Genomic DNA, 18,622 nt, shown 5'->3' on the forward strand with positions numbered 1-18,622 from the left:
ATGAATTCACCTTTCAGCAGGACAATAATCTAAAATACAAGATCAATCTACACTGGAGTTGTTTACCAAGAAAACAGTGAATGTTACTGAATGGCTGAGTTACAGTTTTGACAGGACTTGAAAATCTATGGCAATCACAGAAAATGGTTGTCTAGCAATGATCAACAACTAATTTGACAGAGTTTAAAGAATAATGGGAAAATGTTGCACAATCCAGGTGTGGAAAGATCCTAGAGACTTACATTTGTAATCGCTGCCAAAGGTGATTCTACAAAGTATTGACTTGGGTATGAATACATACATAAATGAGATATATCTGTATTTCACTTTCAATAAGTTCGCAAAAAATATGTTTTTACTTTGTCATTATGGGGTGTAGATTGGTTAGATAAAAAAATATAAAACATATTTAATACATTTTGAATTCAGGCTGCAACACAACAAAATTTAGAATGTCAAGGAGTACAGTGAAGGCAATTTATCTAATTCACATACCAAAAACAGTATCCACCACTGAGGAACGTATTTTGTTTTGATGTTTTGAAGTTTACCCACAATTTTCTGTTTCCATCAGGCCTGTCGTAGGGCTGGGAGATATGGCTTGAAAATTGTATCTTGATTTTTTTCAAACTTATGGGCGATTCACAATATACAGTGCATTGGGAAAGTACTCAGACCCCTTGACTTTTTCCACATTTTGTTACAAAACAGCCCTATTCTAAAATGGTTTAAATACAACAAAACCCCTCATGACAAAGCGAAAAGTTTTATTTTCTGAAAAAGTATTATAACAAAAAACAGATACCTTATTTAAAAAAGTATTCAGATCCTTTGCTATGAGACTCGAAATTGAGCTCAGGTGCATCCTGTTTCCATTGATCATCCTTGAGATGTTTCAACAACTTGATTGGCGTCCACCTGTGGTAAATTCAATTGATTGGACATGATTAGGAAAGGCACACACCTGTCCATATAAGGTACCACAGTTGACAGTACATGTCAGAGCAAAAACCAAACAATGAGGTCGAAAAAATTTGTCCGTAGAGTAGTAGAATGGCTGCCGTTTTAGAAGGCACCTAACCATTTGTGCTATTGTGTATTCTTTCATGTAATAACTTATTTTGTGCATAATGTTTCTGCCACCGTCTCTTATGACCAAAAATAGTTTCTGATAATCAGAACAGCTATTGCTCACCTCGTACTGGACAAAGATTTTTTTATTTAATGAGTCGGACGCAAAGGATTTACTTCAGACACCGGACAAGGCCCATATCCCCGTCATTTGTATGAAGAAGAGTTAAGAGATATAGGGGTCGTAGGTCGGGGTGCATTGTAAGAACCAGAGTGGGTAACCTGCCTCTAATGTCAGTCCTATTAGCAAACGTGCAATCATTGGATAATAAACTGGATGAGCTCCGATCAAGACTATCCTAACAACGGGACATTCAAAACGGTAATATCTTATGTTTCACCGATTCGTGGCTGAATGACGACATGCTTGCTGGGTTTTCCGTGCATCGGCAAGATAGAGTAGCTGCCTCCGGTAAGACAAGGGGTGGCGGTCTGTGTATATTTGACGATAACAGTTGGTGCACGAAATCTAATATTAATGAAGTCTATGTTTTGCTCGCCTGTGGTAAAGTATCTCATGATAAGCTGTAGACCACAATATTTATCAAGAGAGTTTTGAACTATATTTTTCATTGCTGTCTATTGACCGCCACAAACCGATGCTGACACTAAGACAGCACTCAACGAGCTGTATATGGCCATAAGAAAACAAGTAAATGCTCATCCAGAGGTGGCGCTCCTAGTGGCTGGGGACTTTAATGCTGGGAAACAAAACAATTTTACCTAATTTCGACCAGCATGTTACATTTGCAACCAGAGGGGGGAAAAAACCCACCTTTACTCCACACAGAGACGTTTACAAAGCTCTCCATCACCCTCCATTTGGCAGATCTGACCATAATTATATCCTCCTGATTCCTGCTCACAAGAAAAAACTAAAGCAGGAAGTACCAGTGACTCGTGCAATACAGAAGTGGTCAGATGACACAGATGCTAAGCTACAGGACTGTTTTGCTAGCACAGACTGGAATATGTTTCGGAATTCTTCCAATGGCATTGAGGAGTACACCACATCAGTCACTGGCTTCATCAATAAGTGCATCGATGACGTCGTCCCCACAGTGACTCTACGTACATAGCCCAACCAGAAACCATGGATTACAGGCAACATTCGCACTGAGCTGAAGGGTAGAGCTGCCACTTTCAAGGAGCGGGACTCTAACCCGGAAGCTTATAAGAAATCCCGCTATGCCCTCCGACGAACCATCAAACAGTCAAAGCATCAATACAGGACTAAGACTGAATCCTACCACATCGGCAGCCGTGAGCTGCCTAGTGACACAAACCTACCAGACGAGCTAAATTACTTCTATTCGCGCTTCGAGGCAAGCAACACTGAAGCATGCATGAGAGCACTAGCTGTTCCGGACGACTGTGTGATCACGCTCTCCGTAGCCGATCTGAGTAAGACCTTTAAACAGGTCAACTTTCAAGGCTGCAGGGCCAGACAAATTATCAGGACGTGTACTCCAAGCATGCGCTGACCAGCTGGCAAGTGTCTTCACTGACATTTTCAACCTGTCCCTGACCGAGTCTGTAATACCAACATGTTTCAAGCAGACCACCATAGTCCCTGTGCCAAAACAAAGAACACCAAGGTAACCTGCCTAAATGACTACCAACCCGTAGCACTCATGGCTCACATCAACACCATTAGAAACCCTAGACTCACTCCAATTTGCATACGGCCCCAACAGATGCAATCTCTATTGCACTTCACACTGCCCTTTTCCCACCTGGACTAAAGCAACACCTACGTGAGAATACTATTCATTGGCTACAGCTCAGCGTTAAACACCATAGTGCCCTTAATAAAGTTCATCACTAAGCTAAGGACCCTGGGAATAAACACCTCCCTCTGCAACAGGATCCTACACTTCCTGACGGGCCGCCCACAGGTGGTAAAGGATAGGTAACAACATCTGCCACGCTGATCCTCAACACGGGGGCCCCTCAGAGATGCTTGCTCAGTCCCCCGCCTGTACTCCCTGTTCACCCATGACTGCATGGCCAAGCATGACTCCAACACCATCATTAAGTTTGCAGACGACACAACAGTGGTATGCCTGATCACAGACAACGATGAGACAGCTTATAGGGAGGATGTCAGAGACCTGGCAGTGTGGTACAAGGATAACAACCTCTCCCTCACTGTGATCAAGACAAAGGAGATGATCGTGGACAACAGGAAAAGGGTGGCCGAGCATGCCCCCATTCTCATCGATAGGGCTGTAGTGGAGCAGGTTGAGAGCTTCAAGTTCATTGGTATCCATATCACCAACAAACTTTCATGGTCCAAAACACACCAAGACAGTCGTGAAGAGGGTACGACAAAGCCTATTCCCCCTCAGGAGACAGAAAAGATTTGGCATGGGTCCTCAGACCCTCAAAGTTCTACAGCTGCACCATCAAGAGCATCCTGAATGGTTGCATCACCGCCTGGTATGGCAACTGCTCGGCCTCCGATCGCAAGGCACTGCTACCGCACGGCAAGCGGTACCGGAACTCCAAGTCTAGGTCCAAAAGGATTCTTAACAGCTATTATCCCAAAGCCATAAGACTCAAGAACAGATAAATGATGGCTAGCCCGACTATTTGCATTAACCCCCCTATTTTTACGCTGCTGCTACTCTGTTTATTATCTACGCATATTCACTTTACCTCTACCTACATGTACATATTAAGTCAATTACCTCGACTAACCTGTTCCCCTGCACATTGACGCTGTATGTGTGTGTGTGTATGTTTGAAGCCTGAAATGTCGCATATATATATATATATATAACTGCCCCCTTGAACTTTGCGACCTTTTGCCACATTTCAGGCTTCAAACAAAGATATATAAACTGTATTTTTTTTGTGAAGAATCAACAACAAGTGGGACACAATCATGAAGTGGAACGACATTTATTGGATATTTCAAACTTTTTTTAACAAATCAAAAACTGAAAAATTGGGCGTGCAAAATTATTCAGCCCCCTTAAGTTAATACTTTGTAGCGCCACCTTTTGCTGCGATTACAGCTGTAAGTCGCTTGGGGTATGTCTCTATCAGTTTTGCACATCGAGAGACTGAATTTTTTTCCCATTCCTCCTTGCAAAACAGCTCGAGCTCAGTGAGGTTGGATGGAGAGCATTTGTGAACAGCAGTTTTCAGTTCTTTCCACAGATTCTCGATTGGATTCAGGTCTGGACTTTGACTTGGCCATTCTAACACCTGGATATGTTTATTTTTGAACCATTCCATTGTAGATTTTGCTTTATGTTTTGGATCATTGTCTTGTTGGAAGACAAATCTCTGTCCCAGTCTCAGGTCTTTTGCAGACTCCATCAGGTTTTCTTCCAGAATGGTCCTGTATTTGGCTCCATCCATCTTCCCATCAATTTTAACCATCTTCCCCTGTCCCTGCTGAAGAAAAGCAGGCCCAAACCATGATGCTGCCACCACCATGTTTGACAGTGGGGATGGTGTGTTGCTTTTACGCCAAACATGTTTTGCATTGTTGCCAAAAAGTTCAATTTTGGTTTCATCTGACCAGAGCACCTTCTTCCACATGTTTGGTGTGTCTCCCAGGTGGCTTGTGGCAAACTTTAAACAACACTTTTTATGGATATCTTTAAGAAATGGCTTTCTTCTTGCCACTCTTCCATAAAGGCCAGATTTGTGCAATATACGACTGATTGTTGTCCTATGGACAGAGTCTCCCACCTCAGCTGTAGATCTCTGCAGTTCATCCAGAGTGATCATGGGCCTCTTGGTTGCATCTCTGATCAGTCTTCTCCTTGTATGAGCTGAAAGTTTAGAGGGACGGCCAGGTCTTGGTAGATTTGCAGTGGTCTGATACTCCTTCCATTTCAATATTATCGCTTGCACAGTGCTCCTTGGGATGTTTAAACCTTGGGAAATCTTTTTGTATCCAAATCCGGCTTTAAACTTCTTCACAACAGTATCTCGGACCTGCCTGGTGTGTTCCTTGTTCTTCATGATGCTCTCTGCGCTTTTAACGGACCTCTGAGACTATCACAGTGCAGGTGCATTTATACGGAGACTTGATTACACACAGGTGGATTGTATTTATCATCATTAGTCATTTAGGTCAACATTGGATCATTCAGAGATCCTCACTGAACTTCTGGAGAGAGTTTGCTGCACTGAAAGTAAAGGGGCTGAATAATTTTGCACGCCCAATTTTTCAGTTTTTGATTTGTTAAAAAAGTTTGAAATATCCAATAAATGTCGTTCCACTTCATGATTGTGTCCCACTTGTTGTTGATTCTTCACAAACAAATACAGTTTTATATCTTTATGTTTGAAGCCTGAAATGTGGCAAAAGGTCGCAAAGTTCAAGGGGGCCGAATACTTTCGCAAGGCACTGTATATATATATATATATATATATATATATATATATATATATATATATATATATACACAGCTTCTATATATATGCCTCGTTATTTTAGCTTTTTAATAATTATTTTACCACTTATTTTGTATTAAAACTGCATTGTTGTTTAAGGGCTTGTAAGTAAGCATTTCACTGTAAGGTCTACATCTGTTATTCAGCGCATGTGACAAATACAATTCTTTGATTTGATTTAGAGCTCCGAGACAGGATTGTTTCGAGGCACAGATCTGGGGAAGGGTACCAAAACAATGCAGGAGTAGCTTCGGGACAAGTATCTGAATGTCCTTGAGTGGCCCAGCCAGAGCCTGGACTTCAACCCGATCAAGCATCTCTGGAGACCTGAAAATAGCGAAGCTCCCCATCCAATCTGATAGAGTTTAAGAGGTTCTGCAGAAAGGAATGGGAGAAACTCCCCAAATATAGGTGTGCCAAGCTTGCAGCGTCATATACCCATTCGACTTGAGGCTGTAATTGCTGCAAAAGGTGCATCAACAAAGTAGTGAGTAAATGGTTTGAATAATTATGTAAATGTGATCAGTTTATTATTTTTAATGTATCTGCATAAATGTCTAAAAACCTGTTTTATCTTTGTCATTATGGGGTATTTATTGTGTGTAGATTGATTATTTAAAAAAAAATCATTTTTGAATGATTTTTTAAACCCAATCAACGTAACAAATTGTGGAAAATGTCAAGGGGTCTCAATACTTTCCGAATGCACCATCTTGATTTGTGCAAAGCTGTCATCAAGGCAAAGGGTGGCTACTTTGAAGAATCAAAAATATAAATATATTTAGATTTGTTTAACACTTTTTTGGTTACTACATGATTCCATGTGTTATCTAATAGGTCTGATGTCTTTCACTATTATTCTACAATGTAGAAAATAGTAAAAATAAAGAAACCCTTGAATGAGTAGGTGTCCAAACTTTTGACTGGTACTGTATACTTCCATAAAGTTTTTCCTAGCGCTAACTGCGTAGCCCAAACTGTTTGGGCGCTATGGACGCTCTAGCTGTCACCTTTCACTGCAAATGTAGAAGTGTGACATCGGCAGGTGCGGTGGAATGATAACAGATCATTGTGCGGTGGAATGATAACAAATAACAGATCACTCTAGCTTCAACTTTTATTATGCTAATTATATTTTCGCGGGGGAGCAGACGGACTCTAGGAGGTTAACCTACTAGGAGGTTAACCTACTTTTCTGCAATAATGACTGATCTGGCTTTCAAGTATGTCTATAAAAATGTATTTTTTTCAGAACCATGCACATCCACTAATAATGACAAACTTCTGGTAGTAGGCATTATAGAAAATTAACACAGGTCTCATGAACAATCTCTCAAGAACAAGCCCACATGCTAGTGAGTAGCCAGCTAATCTTTAAATTTAAAGCCAACTTGGATCTATTTGCTTGTTAACAAAGGTAGAACAGTGGAATTGTTATGAATCCTGTCGGTCTGCAACTGTTTGAACAACATGGCCTGTTCATTTAGTTTAGATGTTGAAATCAAGTGGCTAAAATGCTGCTAGCAGTGCGTGGTACCGCAATGCTGTGCGCGACAGAAACTGAGCATTAATATTCCAGTCATGTTCACTGATACTCCCATTTTTATTAGGGTCTGCTCTGTTGTGGAAGTTGAGACATAAAAAGGGTATCGTTAGAAGGGGAATCAACCGATTCTGTTGGAAGTTGCACAGTGCACACAGCACAGGAGCAAAAGAAAGGAGACCAAAAAGACATTGTGCTAAAACATAAGTTTTTGTTATCCGACAGGTACTTTACTCTCATATGGTTGAATGGAAACATGTTTCATGTCAGTGATGTTAAGTGTGCTCGTGCATCAGTGTTGGTGTGTGGTTGTGTGTCAAAAAGGTTACCCTGCGGCCAGTGCTTCTGTGGACCACGGGCACCCTCTCCTCCCCTGTTAGGGAGTTGACGTCCAGCTTGGTGGGGTCTTTGCAGCGATGTCTCCGCTGTTTGGGCCGCTCCACAAAGCTGTGCAACATCGCTGCGCCAGGAGACTGAAACCCCAGATTTGGCAAGATCAGCACACTACAACATCACCTGTCATCATGTGGTTGGAGAGTTACTTATCCAATAGAACTCAAGAGTATTCGTCAATGAAAGCTTCTCTAACATCATATGTACAGTGCAGTATCCCTCAGGGCAGTTTCCTTGTGCCGCTACTTTTCTCTATTTTTACAAATGATTTGCCATTTGTCTTACAATAAGCTAAAATGACCATGTATGCTGACAATTGCACACTACAGTTGTGGCCAAAAGTTGAGAATGACACAAATATTAATTTCCACAAAGTTTGCTGCTTCAGTGTCTTTAGATATTTTTGTCAGATGTTACTATGGAATACTGAAGTATAATTACAAGCATTTCATAAGTGTCAAAGGCTTTTATTGACAATTACAGGACGTTGATGCAAAGAGTCAATATTTCCAGTGTTGACCCTTCTTTTTCAAGACCTCTGCAATCCGCCCTGGCATGCTGTCAATTAACTTCTGGGCCACATGACTGATGACTGATGGCAGCCCATTCTTGCATAATCAATGCTTGGAGTTTGTCAGAATTTGTGGGGTTTTGTTTGTCCACCCGCCTCTTGAGGATTGATCACAAGTTATCAATGGGATTAAGGTCTGGGGAGTTTCCTGGCCATGGACCCAAAATATTGATGTTTTGTTCCCCAAGCCAGTTAGTTATCACATTTGCCTTATGTCAAGGTGCTCCATCATGCTGGAAAAGGTATTGTTCGTCACCAAACTGTTCCTGGATGGTTGGAAGAAGTTGCTCTCGGAGGATGTGTTGGTACCATTCTTTATTCATGGCTGTGTTCTAAGGCAAAATTGTGAGTGAGCCCACTCCCTTGGCTGAGAAGCAACCCCACACATGAATGGTCTCAGGATGCTTTACTGTTGGCATGACACAGGACTGATGGTAGCGCTCACCTTGTCTTCTCCGGACAAGCTTTTTTCCGGATGCCCCAAACAATCGGAAAGGGGATTCATCAGAGAAAATTACTTTACCCCTGTCCTCAGCAGTCCAATCCCTGTACCTTTTGCAGAATATCAGTCTGTCCCTGATGCTTTTCCTGGAGAGAAGTGGCTTCTTTGCTGCCCTTCCTGACACCAGGCCATCCTCAAAGTCTTCGCCTCACTGTGCGTGCAGATGCACTCACACCTGCTTGCTGCCATTCCTGGGCAAGCTCTGTACTGGTGGTGCCCCAATCCCGCAGCTGAATCAACTTTAGGAGACGGTCCTGGCGCTTGCTGGACTTTCTTGGGCGCCTTGAAGCCTTCTTCACAACAATTGAACCGCTCTCGTTGAAGTTCTTGATGATCCAATAAATGGTTGATTTAGGTGCAATCTTACTGGCAGCAATATCCTTGCCTGTGAAGCCCTTTTTGGGCAAAGCAATGATGACGGCACGTGTTTCCTTGCAGGTAACTATGGTTGACAGAGGAAGAACAATGATTCAAGCACCACCCTCCTTTTGAAGCGTCCAGTCTGTTATTCGAACTCAATCAGCATGACAGAGTGATCTCCAGCCTTGCCCTCGTCAACACTCACACCTGTGTTAACGAGAGAATCACTGACATGATGTCAGCTGGTCCTTTTGTGGCAGGGCTGAAATGCAGTGGAAATGTTTTTTTGGGGGGGATTCAGTACATTTTGCATGGCAAAGAGGGATTTGCAATTAATTGCAATTCATCTGATCACTCTTCATAACATTCTGGAGTATATGCAAATTGCCATCATACAAACCGAGGCAGCAGACTTTGTGAACATGTATATTTGTGTCATTCTCAAAACCTTTGGCCACGACTGTACACATCAGCACCTGCAGCCAGTGAGCTCACTGAGACTCTTAGCAAGGAGTTACAGTCAGTATCAAAATGGGCAATTAACAATAAATTGGTCTTAAATGCATAAAATCAAAGGCATTGTATTCGGTTCAAAGCATTCTTAGACCTAAACCTCAACTGAAGTTGTGCATTAATTGTGTGACCATTGAACAAGAAGACGAACTCCTAGGAGCAACACTGGATGGTCAGTTATCATGTTCAAGTCATATTGACAAAGTTGTTGTGAAGATGGGGAGAGTTCAGTTGTTATAAAAATATGTTATTTTGTACTAGTTGTTGAGGCTTTGATCTGGTCTCATTTTGATTACTGTCCGGTAATATGGTCAGGTGCAGCAAAGAAAACCCTGGTATAGCTGCAGTTGCCTCAAAACAAAGCAGCACTCCTTGCCCTTAACTGCACACACAGAACGAACATCAACAAAATGCATGATAGTCTCATGGTTGAGGGGAAATCGACTACTTCTCTTCTAGTCTTGAATAATAAACATGTTTGTTTTAAATGCCCACCCACTTGTATAACCTTGCAAACACTTCAAACAGACATACATAATCCACCAAACACGCCACTAAAGGTTGCAAGATCGAATCCCTGAGCTGACAAGGTCTGTTGTTCTGCCCCTGAACAAGGCAGTTAACCACCTGTTCCTAGGCCGTCATTGAAAATAAGAATTTGTTCTTTACTGACTTGCCTAGTTAAATAAAAGTACAAAAAAAATAAAATGATATATAAACCAAAAACAGATTTAATGCATAGCTCAGTTATATATAGAGCCATGTCATCGTGGAATGCTCTGGTACCAGAGGTTACCCAGGCAAAAGTAAAAAGTTTGGCTTAAAAAAAAAAACAGATACAAAACAAAAACATAGTATCACAGCGCCCCTCTTTCTAAAGATCAAATTTAACTATACTGAACAAAAATATGAACGCAACATGCAACAATTATATTTTTTTACTGAGTTACAGTACACAAGGAAATCAGTCAAAATAAATACATTCATTAGGCTCTAATTTTTTATTTATTTATCTGTTATTTTACCTGGTAAATTGACTGAGAACACGTTCTCATTTGCAGCAACGACCTAGGGAATAGTTACAGGGGAGAGGAGGGGGATTAATGAGCCAATTATAAACTGGGGATTATTAGGTGACAGAGTTGGTTTGAGGGCCAGATTGGGAATTTAGTCAGGACACCGGGGTTAACACCCCTACTCTTACAATAAGTGCCATGGGTTATTTTAATGACCTCAGAGTCAGGACACCTGTTTAACATCCTATCCGAAAGACGGCACCCTACACAGGGCAGTGTCCCCAATCACTGCCCTGGGGCATTGGGATATACATTTTTTTTAGACCAGAGGGAAACGTGCCTCCTACTGGCTCTCTAACACCACTTCCAGCAGCATCTGGTCTCCCATCCAGGAACTGACCAGGACCAACCCTGCTTAGCTTCAGAAGCAAGCCAGCAGTGGTATGCAGGGTGGTATGCTGCTGGCTAATCTATGGGCCTTGGAGGTCATAAGCCCACCGATTTGGTAGCCAGGCCCTCCCTCCATCCACCCCCTCCTCAGGCGATTCCGCAGGTGGAAAAGCCGGGTGTGGAGGTACTGGGCTGAAGTGGTCTGCGGTTGTGTGGCCGGTTGGACGTACTGCCAAATTCTCTAAAACAATATTGGACGCAGTTTATGGTTGAGAAATGAACATTAAATTCTCTGGCAACAGCTCTGGTGGACTTTCCTGCAGTCAGCATGCCAATTGCATGCTCCCTCAAAACTTGAGACATCTGCAGCATTGTGTTGTGTAACAAAAGCGCACATTAAAAAAGTGGTCTTTCACTGTTCCCAGCACAAGGTGCAACTGTGTAATTATCATGCTGTTTAATCAGCTTCTTGATATTCCACACCTGGTGGATGGATTATCTTGGCAAAGGAGAGATTCTCACTAACAGGGTTATAAACAAATTTGTGCACATCATTTGAGAGAAAGAAGCTTTATTGACAATTTCTGGGATTTTTTTTTTCAGGTCATGAAACTTGGGACCAACACGTTTATATTTTTGTTCAGTGTATATAAACTACATGACCAAATGTATATGGACTCCTGCTCATCGATCATCTCATTCCAAAATCATAGGCATTAATATGGAGGTGGTCACCCATTTGCTGCTATAACAACCTCCAATCTTCTGGCAAGACTTTCCACTAGAGGTTGGAACATTGCTGCTGGGACTTGCTTCCATTCTGCCACAAGACCATTAGTGAGATCAGGCACTGATGTTGGACGATTAGGCCTGGTTCGCAGTCGGCGTTCCAATTCATCCCAAAGGCATTCGATGCGGTCGAGGTCAGGGTTCTGTGCAGACCAGTCAAGTTCTTCCACACCGATCTCGACAAACCATTTCTGTATGGACTTCGCTTTGTGTACAGGGGCATTGTCATGCTGAAACAGGAACAGGCCTTCCCCAAACTGTTGCCACAAAGTTGGAAGCACAGAATGATCTAGAATGTCATTGTATGCTGTAGAGTTAAGATTTCCCTTCACTGGAACTAAGGGTCCTAGCCTGAACCATTATTCCTCCCCCACCAAACTTTAGTTGGCACTATGCATTGGGGTAGGTAGCAATCTCCTGGCATCCGCCCAATCCAGATTTGTCCGTTGGAGTGTCAGATGGTGAAGAGTGATTTATCGCTCCAGAGAACGCGTTCCCAATGCTCCAGAGTCCAAGGGCGGCAAGCTTTACACCACTCCAGCAGACGCTTGGCATTGCGCATGGTGAACTTCGGCTTGTGTGCGGCTGCTCAGCTATGGAAACTAATTTCATGAAGCTCCGGAGAAACAGTTTGTGTGCGGATGTTGCTTCCAGAGGCAGTTCTGTGAGCTTGTGTGGCCTACCACTTCGCGGCTGAGCAGTTGTTGCTCTTAGATGTTTCCACGTCACAATAACAGCACTTACAGTTGACCGGGGCAGCTCCAGCAAGGCAGAAATATGACAAACTGACTTCGCTATTACTTGTGTCACACACACACACACACACACACACACACACACACACACACACACACACACACACACACACACACACACACACACACACACACACACACACACACACACACACACACACACACACACACACACACACACACACACACACACACACACACACACACACACACACAAAGTATAGTTTCAACAATGTAGAAAATAGTAAAAATAAAATAAAACCCCTTGAATGAGTAGGTGTCCCCAAACATTTGACTGGTACTGTACATACTTTGTGCCTTCGGAAAGTATTCACACCCCTCGACTTTTTCCACATTTTGTTACGTTACAGCCTCCTTCTAAAATTGGTAAAAATATATATATATTTATTTACACACAATACCCCATTATGACAAAGCAAAAACAGGTTTTTTAGAAATTGTTGCAAATGTATTACTAATTTAAAAAAATTACCCTTTACTCAGTACTTTGTTGAAGCAGCCTTGAATCTTCTCAGGCATGACGCTCCAAGCTTGGCGCACCTGTATTTTGAGTTTCTCCCATTTTTCTCTGCAGATCCTCTCAAGCGCTGTCAGGTTGAATGGGGAGCGTCGCTGCACAGCTATTTTCAGGTCTCTCCAGAGATGCTTGATCGGGTTGAAGTCCGGGCTCTGGCTGGGCCACTCAATGACATTCAAAGACTTGTCCCGAAGCCACGCCGGCGTTGTCTTTGTTGTGTGCTTAGGGTTGTTATGCTGTTGGAAGGTGAACCCTTGCCCCAGTGTGGAGGTCCTGAGCGCTCTGGAACAGGTTTTCATCAAGGATCTCGCTGTACTTTGCTCTGTTCATCTTTTCTTCGATCCTGACTAGTCTCCCAGTCGCTGTAGCTGAAAAACATCCCACAGCATGATGCTGCCACCACCATGCTTCACTGATGGTGCCAGGTTTACTCCATATGTGACATTTGGCATTCAGACCAGAGTCCTTTAGGTGCCCTTTGGAAAACTCCAAGTGCCTTTTACTGAGGAGTGACTTCCGTCTGGCCACTAACATAAAGGCGTGATTGGTGGAGAGCTGCGGAGATGGGAGAACCTTCCAGAAGGACAACCATCTCCACAGAGGAACTCCAGAGCTCTGTCAGAGTGACCATCGGATTCTTGCTCACCTCCCTGACCAAGGCCCTTATCCCCCATTTACTCTGTTTGGCCGGGTGGCCAGCTCTAGGAGGAGTCTTGGTGGTTCAAAACGTCTTCAATGTAAGAATGATGGAGGCCACTGTGTTCTTGGGGATCTTCAATGCTGTCAAAATGTTTTGGTACCCTTCCCCAGATCTGTGGCTCGACACAATCCTGTCTCGGAGCTCTACGGACAATTCCTTTGACCTCAAGGCTTGGTTTTTGCTCTGACATGTACTGTGAACTGTGGGACCTTCATAGGTGTGTGCCTTTCCAAATCATGTCTAATCAATTTAATTTATCACAGATGGACTCCAATCAAGTTGTAGAAACAGCTCAAGGATGATCTATGGAAACAGGATTCCCCTAAGCTCAATATCAAGTCACATAGCAAATGGTCTGAATACTTATGTAATTTTTTATATTTTTATTTAACCTTTAATTAACTAGGCAAGTCCGTTAAGAACCAATTCTTATTTACAATGACGGCCTACCCCGGCCAAACCCGGACGACGCTGGGCCAATTGTGCGAAGCCCTATAGGACTCCCAATCACAGCCAGTTGTGATACAGCCTGGAATCGAACCAGGGTCTGTAGTGATGCCTCTAGCAGTGCCTTAGACCGCTGCACCACTCGGGAGCCCTAAATAAAAGTATGTTTGCTATTTTTTATAATTTAGGAATATATATATATATATATATATATATATATATATATATATATATATATATTTTCACTTTATGGGGTATTGTGTGTATATTGATGAGTAAAAAAATTATAATTGAATCAATTTTAAATGTGGAAAAAGGGAAGGGGTCTGAATATTGTCCGAATGCACTGTATAACTCTTATTTAATTAAAATTCAAAATACATTGTTTTAAATGTAATATCTTATGTTGTTCTTGTCTATTACTATTCTGCACTTTCTCATCTATTTGTATGTTTTATGTGGACCCCAGGAAGCGTAGCTGCTGCATGTGCTGTAGCTAATAGGGTTCCTAATAAACTACACCAAACAATATTCTCTTACTATAAAACCTAGCGGCTGGTGAGTTGAACCCTCTTAACATGAACTTTCTCACAATTTCAGAAAACATATGGGTTCCCTCCATCTGCTTATTCCCTCTTTTATTCCAGGAATCCTCCAACGGAGAAGGAATCAGCCAACTTGGATTTCTGGAGACACTTTTTTTTGACAATGATCAACTCACCGGTGCAAAGGTGGGAAGTTCCATGTTGTAGTTAGGATTCTGCCGCAGCCATTCCATCAGGCCCTTGTTGGCAGCCTCTCTGTCGATGGCCACCATCTCTGGCTGGGTGGGTGTGGAGGGTCCCGGGGGGCACTCCGGTGGGGAGGAGGTGGACGACACCGCAGAATGGCTGATGACTTCTACCTTACCCTGTAGAGAAAAAAATGAGAGAGAACTCATAATCAGATGTCCTTGATTCACCACTCAAATCTAGTATGAAGCTCTAGAGACACAACCTTGCATACCAATGCACATGAATTGCCTCCTCCAAGCACAAAACCACAAGAGTCAACTTTATTGTCCTTCCCCCTGAACTTGGTAGGGGGAGAGGTCCACAGTAATTATCATCAAAACCAGGAGGGGCAGAAAACTAATACCATTAAGCTGTCCTTTTTGCTGTTCACAAAACCAAAAGCACTTCTGACTTTGCAAACCTGTTGTTCCGGCACGTGCATTCCTCTGCTCTTGACGAACCCCATGTCAACAGCCTCCATGTTTCTCCGTCTGCCTCGCCTTCGGCGCATGAAGGCATCGTCGCGCCTCAGGTTGCCATTGACGATTTGGCCGGTGACGGGGTGGATGAGACCTGCCTGCAGGATCCCGGCCATGTCTACTCCCACCGAGCCCTGCATGGCACTCTGAATGACACTCTGCATGGCGCCCATGGCAGGCAGTTTGTGGGAACTAGGGTGGACCTGGTGGCTCATGTGGTCTACAGTGGCTGCCACTTCGCCCCCAATGCCCAGATCCCCGGCCTTGGAGAGGTCCATGGCCGCCTCCTGCCAGCCGTTGAGCAGCAGCGCCCCGCCTCGGTGCGGCACCGTTAGGGGCATCTTCTCCCCTGAGTGGCACTGCTTGCTGAGCACCACGCCCTCGTACTCAAACGACCGCCTACCCCGCTTTAGTTCGGGCAGATAGGGCGGCGCCACCAGCCTCTCCTGCAAGAGAGGCAAGGATGTCAACCTCCAGCCTCCTGGGCTGCATTCTCCGGCACCTCTTTGCTTGTACTGAACGGCATGGAAATGGAAGAACAATGGAAGAATATTAACGAATACTGACAATAGAAAGGTGAATATCCACAAAAACATCAAATAATATTTTCCACAACAATGGTTATGAATTATGATGTGAGAAAGGGACAAAGCATGAACATGGGATAGTCACCTTGGGCAGGCGGGTGACAGAAGGGGCTGGGATGTTGAAGTTAAGGTTCTGGGATGGCTGTACCCTGGTTGAGATGAAGCCAGCCCTCTGGTGCACACTGTTGGGCACACAGGTGTTTGCCAGAGAGCTGGGAGAGTCATACTGCTGGCTGGACGAGGGCCACTTCCCCTTCAAGATGGCGTGACATATACTGTCCAGGCGGTTGATGATCACCCGATCCTGCAAGGCAAAGTTGCACAAAAAAGCCCCATGTCTCATTCCCCTGGTTCCCAGTATATGGCCCACACACACACATTGTGAACAGGGCACGACAGCCCCTCTTCTCCCTCCCTAAGGAGGCTGAACAGATTTGGCACGGGCCCTCAGATCCTCAAAAGGTTCTACAGCTGCACCATTGAGAGCATCTTGACAGGCTGCATCACCGCTTGTTACGGAAACTGCAAGGCACCTGATCGCAAGTTGCTACAGACGGTGGTGAGTACTGCCCACGGCAAGCGATACTGTTGCACCAAGTCTGGAACCTGAACTGCCTGTAACTCCAAGCCAAAAGACTGCTAAATAGCTAATAGAATGGCTACATGCACTAACCCTTTTTTGCAATAACTCTATGCACACACACCGGACTCCCCCCACACACACACACACACCCCCACACACACACACACAGTTGCTACAGTCTATTATCTAGCCTGAAGTTAAGTTGCTTTAACCCTAGCAGCATGTACATCACAGGGTTTCCATTAGGAAAACGTGGTGCCAGATGTGACCGGGAAGATATTAATTTACCGTCCATTTGAGAAATTTTGCATACCCATATGCATTGGGTGCATAACCCATTAGGCAGAAATCACATTTAGATTATGGTAATGCATATTAACAGAACATGCAACTCATGTAATGAAGGAGTCAATAAAGCATCATTTTCAAACATTTGCCAAAACGCAATTCGCAGGAAAACACCATTCTAAACAGCGCAAATGATAGTGGTTCCATATGTGACAGAGATGAAAACTTAGAAAGAGGGGGAATCTAAAGATGCAACCACTAGGATGGGTTGCTATTTTGACTAGGATTGTGACTTTGGCTTCTGGACAACGCAAAAAAGTTACTATGAAAACCAAATAGAACAGGAACGAAATGGCAGTGGCAGGTCCAATAGGGAAGAAAATAAAATATACATACATAAATAAAATAATTCCAAATAACTTAGCTACAGAGGAATCGAGGATCATTAGCTTCTTTTAAAAATGAGATATGGCTTGTTTCAAATCACAAACTTGTAGGACTATGCCTATTTGGGAAGCCAGCAATTTGGGCAGCACACATGGCAATAGGTAGCCCTAAAATTTCCCGGTTTCTGTAATTCCTCCTAACGAAATACATGCCTTGCGGCCAAAGTGCCCATTGTTCCCTCTCACTTAAATGGCTTTCTCAGATATCTCAATTCTTATTAGCAAATGCCCATCACGTGATTGGGTCCTTCTCACAGGCGTAGCAGCTCTGAAGTAGTGAAGACAGACACGTCGGGGATGCAACAGCGCGTGTCCTTATCGAATTCCCGAGGCGCTTATTGAAGATGTTAAAAGAATTGTCCACATATACTTTTCATTACCTAACAAGATGAGTAGGCCTAACGAACAGCAAAAGCACTATGTCAATCTACTATCCCCCATAGTACAAAAGTTTACCTATTCTATTGGCCAGCTTGTCCGTCTGTGCGAGAAATAAATATTCCAAACATACTCTGGGACAGTTGTGGAACACTATAGATCCCAAATTAATACAACCACTGTACATCGAAAAACCTTTTAAAAGCAATGAGGCTGATGCAACAGATCAGAAAGTTAAGCTTAAAATGTTGATAAAACTATTAGGCTATTTCTTCACATTATAAGAGCAGCAATGCACACACAGCAGAATAGCTACTGTTTTTTGGTTTTCAATTCAGCCATTTTGGTTAATGGCCTTCGTGCCCTATTAGATGGCCTTGGTGCCCGGGCAGATAGGGAACCTCTTGAAGGCCAAATGGCCTTGACCCTAAAATCACGAAATTCCAAGCCGGTCACAATAGGTTTAGCTGATTATTGAGTTGTGGCTTTCAGTGGAAAGCATCTAAAATATGGGTGAAGATAATGTGTCTTGAGTATAATTTAAAATCTTTCCCTTTTGTGCTATGTTGCTCTGTCTGCATGCTACGTCTTGCTTGTCCTACAGTATGTTGCTCTGCGTGTGCTCACTGCTCTTGTCTGTATTGTTATTGTAATTGTTTTTAATAACCTGCTCAGGGACTGCAGTTGAAAATAAACCCGGCAGGCTAAAACCGGCACTTTTACTGAAATGTTGATTAATGTGCAATGTCCCTGTAGAAATAAAAAATAAAATAAACTCAGAAACAAGAAGCGGAGGGGTGTGTGGCAAAGATAGGCGAGTCTGTCTCCGAATGGCTACGCTGTCTTCCGCCAATTCTTGCGCATTCACTGTGTGAATTGTTTACCCTTTGATCATAAAAAAAAAATCCCGATTACATACAGTATGTATCCAAGAGTAAACGTACTGTTCATCTCTTGTAAACGTACTGTTCATCTCTTGTAAACGTACTGTTCATCTCTTGTAAATGTACTGTTCATCTCT

At 43.2% G+C, this 18,622-nt stretch overlaps 1 protein-coding gene across 2 annotated transcripts in view; it reads right to left on the bottom strand.

Moving 5' to 3' along the window:
- Window positions 1–18,622, bottom strand: part of LOC139370694 (chromodomain helicase DNA binding protein 6) — a 106,299-nt gene that overhangs the window by 5,234 nt on the left and 82,443 nt on the right. For both annotated transcript variants that reach the window (XM_071110324.1, XM_071110323.1), the window contains exons 33-36: window positions 15,992–16,210; window positions 15,262–15,834; window positions 14,789–14,977; window positions 7,423–7,566 (exon numbers count right to left, since the gene is read on the bottom strand). In XM_071110324.1, the coding sequence (XP_070966425.1) occupies window positions 7,423–7,566; window positions 14,789–14,977; window positions 15,262–15,834; window positions 15,992–16,210 (1,125 nt within the window). The remainder of the gene's footprint in view (window positions 1–7,422; window positions 7,567–14,788; window positions 14,978–15,261; window positions 15,835–15,991; window positions 16,211–18,622) is intronic.

Source organism: Oncorhynchus clarkii, chromosome 17, assembly GCF_045791955.1.
Source record: "Oncorhynchus clarkii lewisi isolate Uvic-CL-2024 chromosome 17, UVic_Ocla_1.0, whole genome shotgun sequence".
In the NCBI taxonomy this organism is placed as follows: domain Eukaryota; kingdom Metazoa; phylum Chordata; class Actinopteri; order Salmoniformes; family Salmonidae; genus Oncorhynchus; species Oncorhynchus clarkii.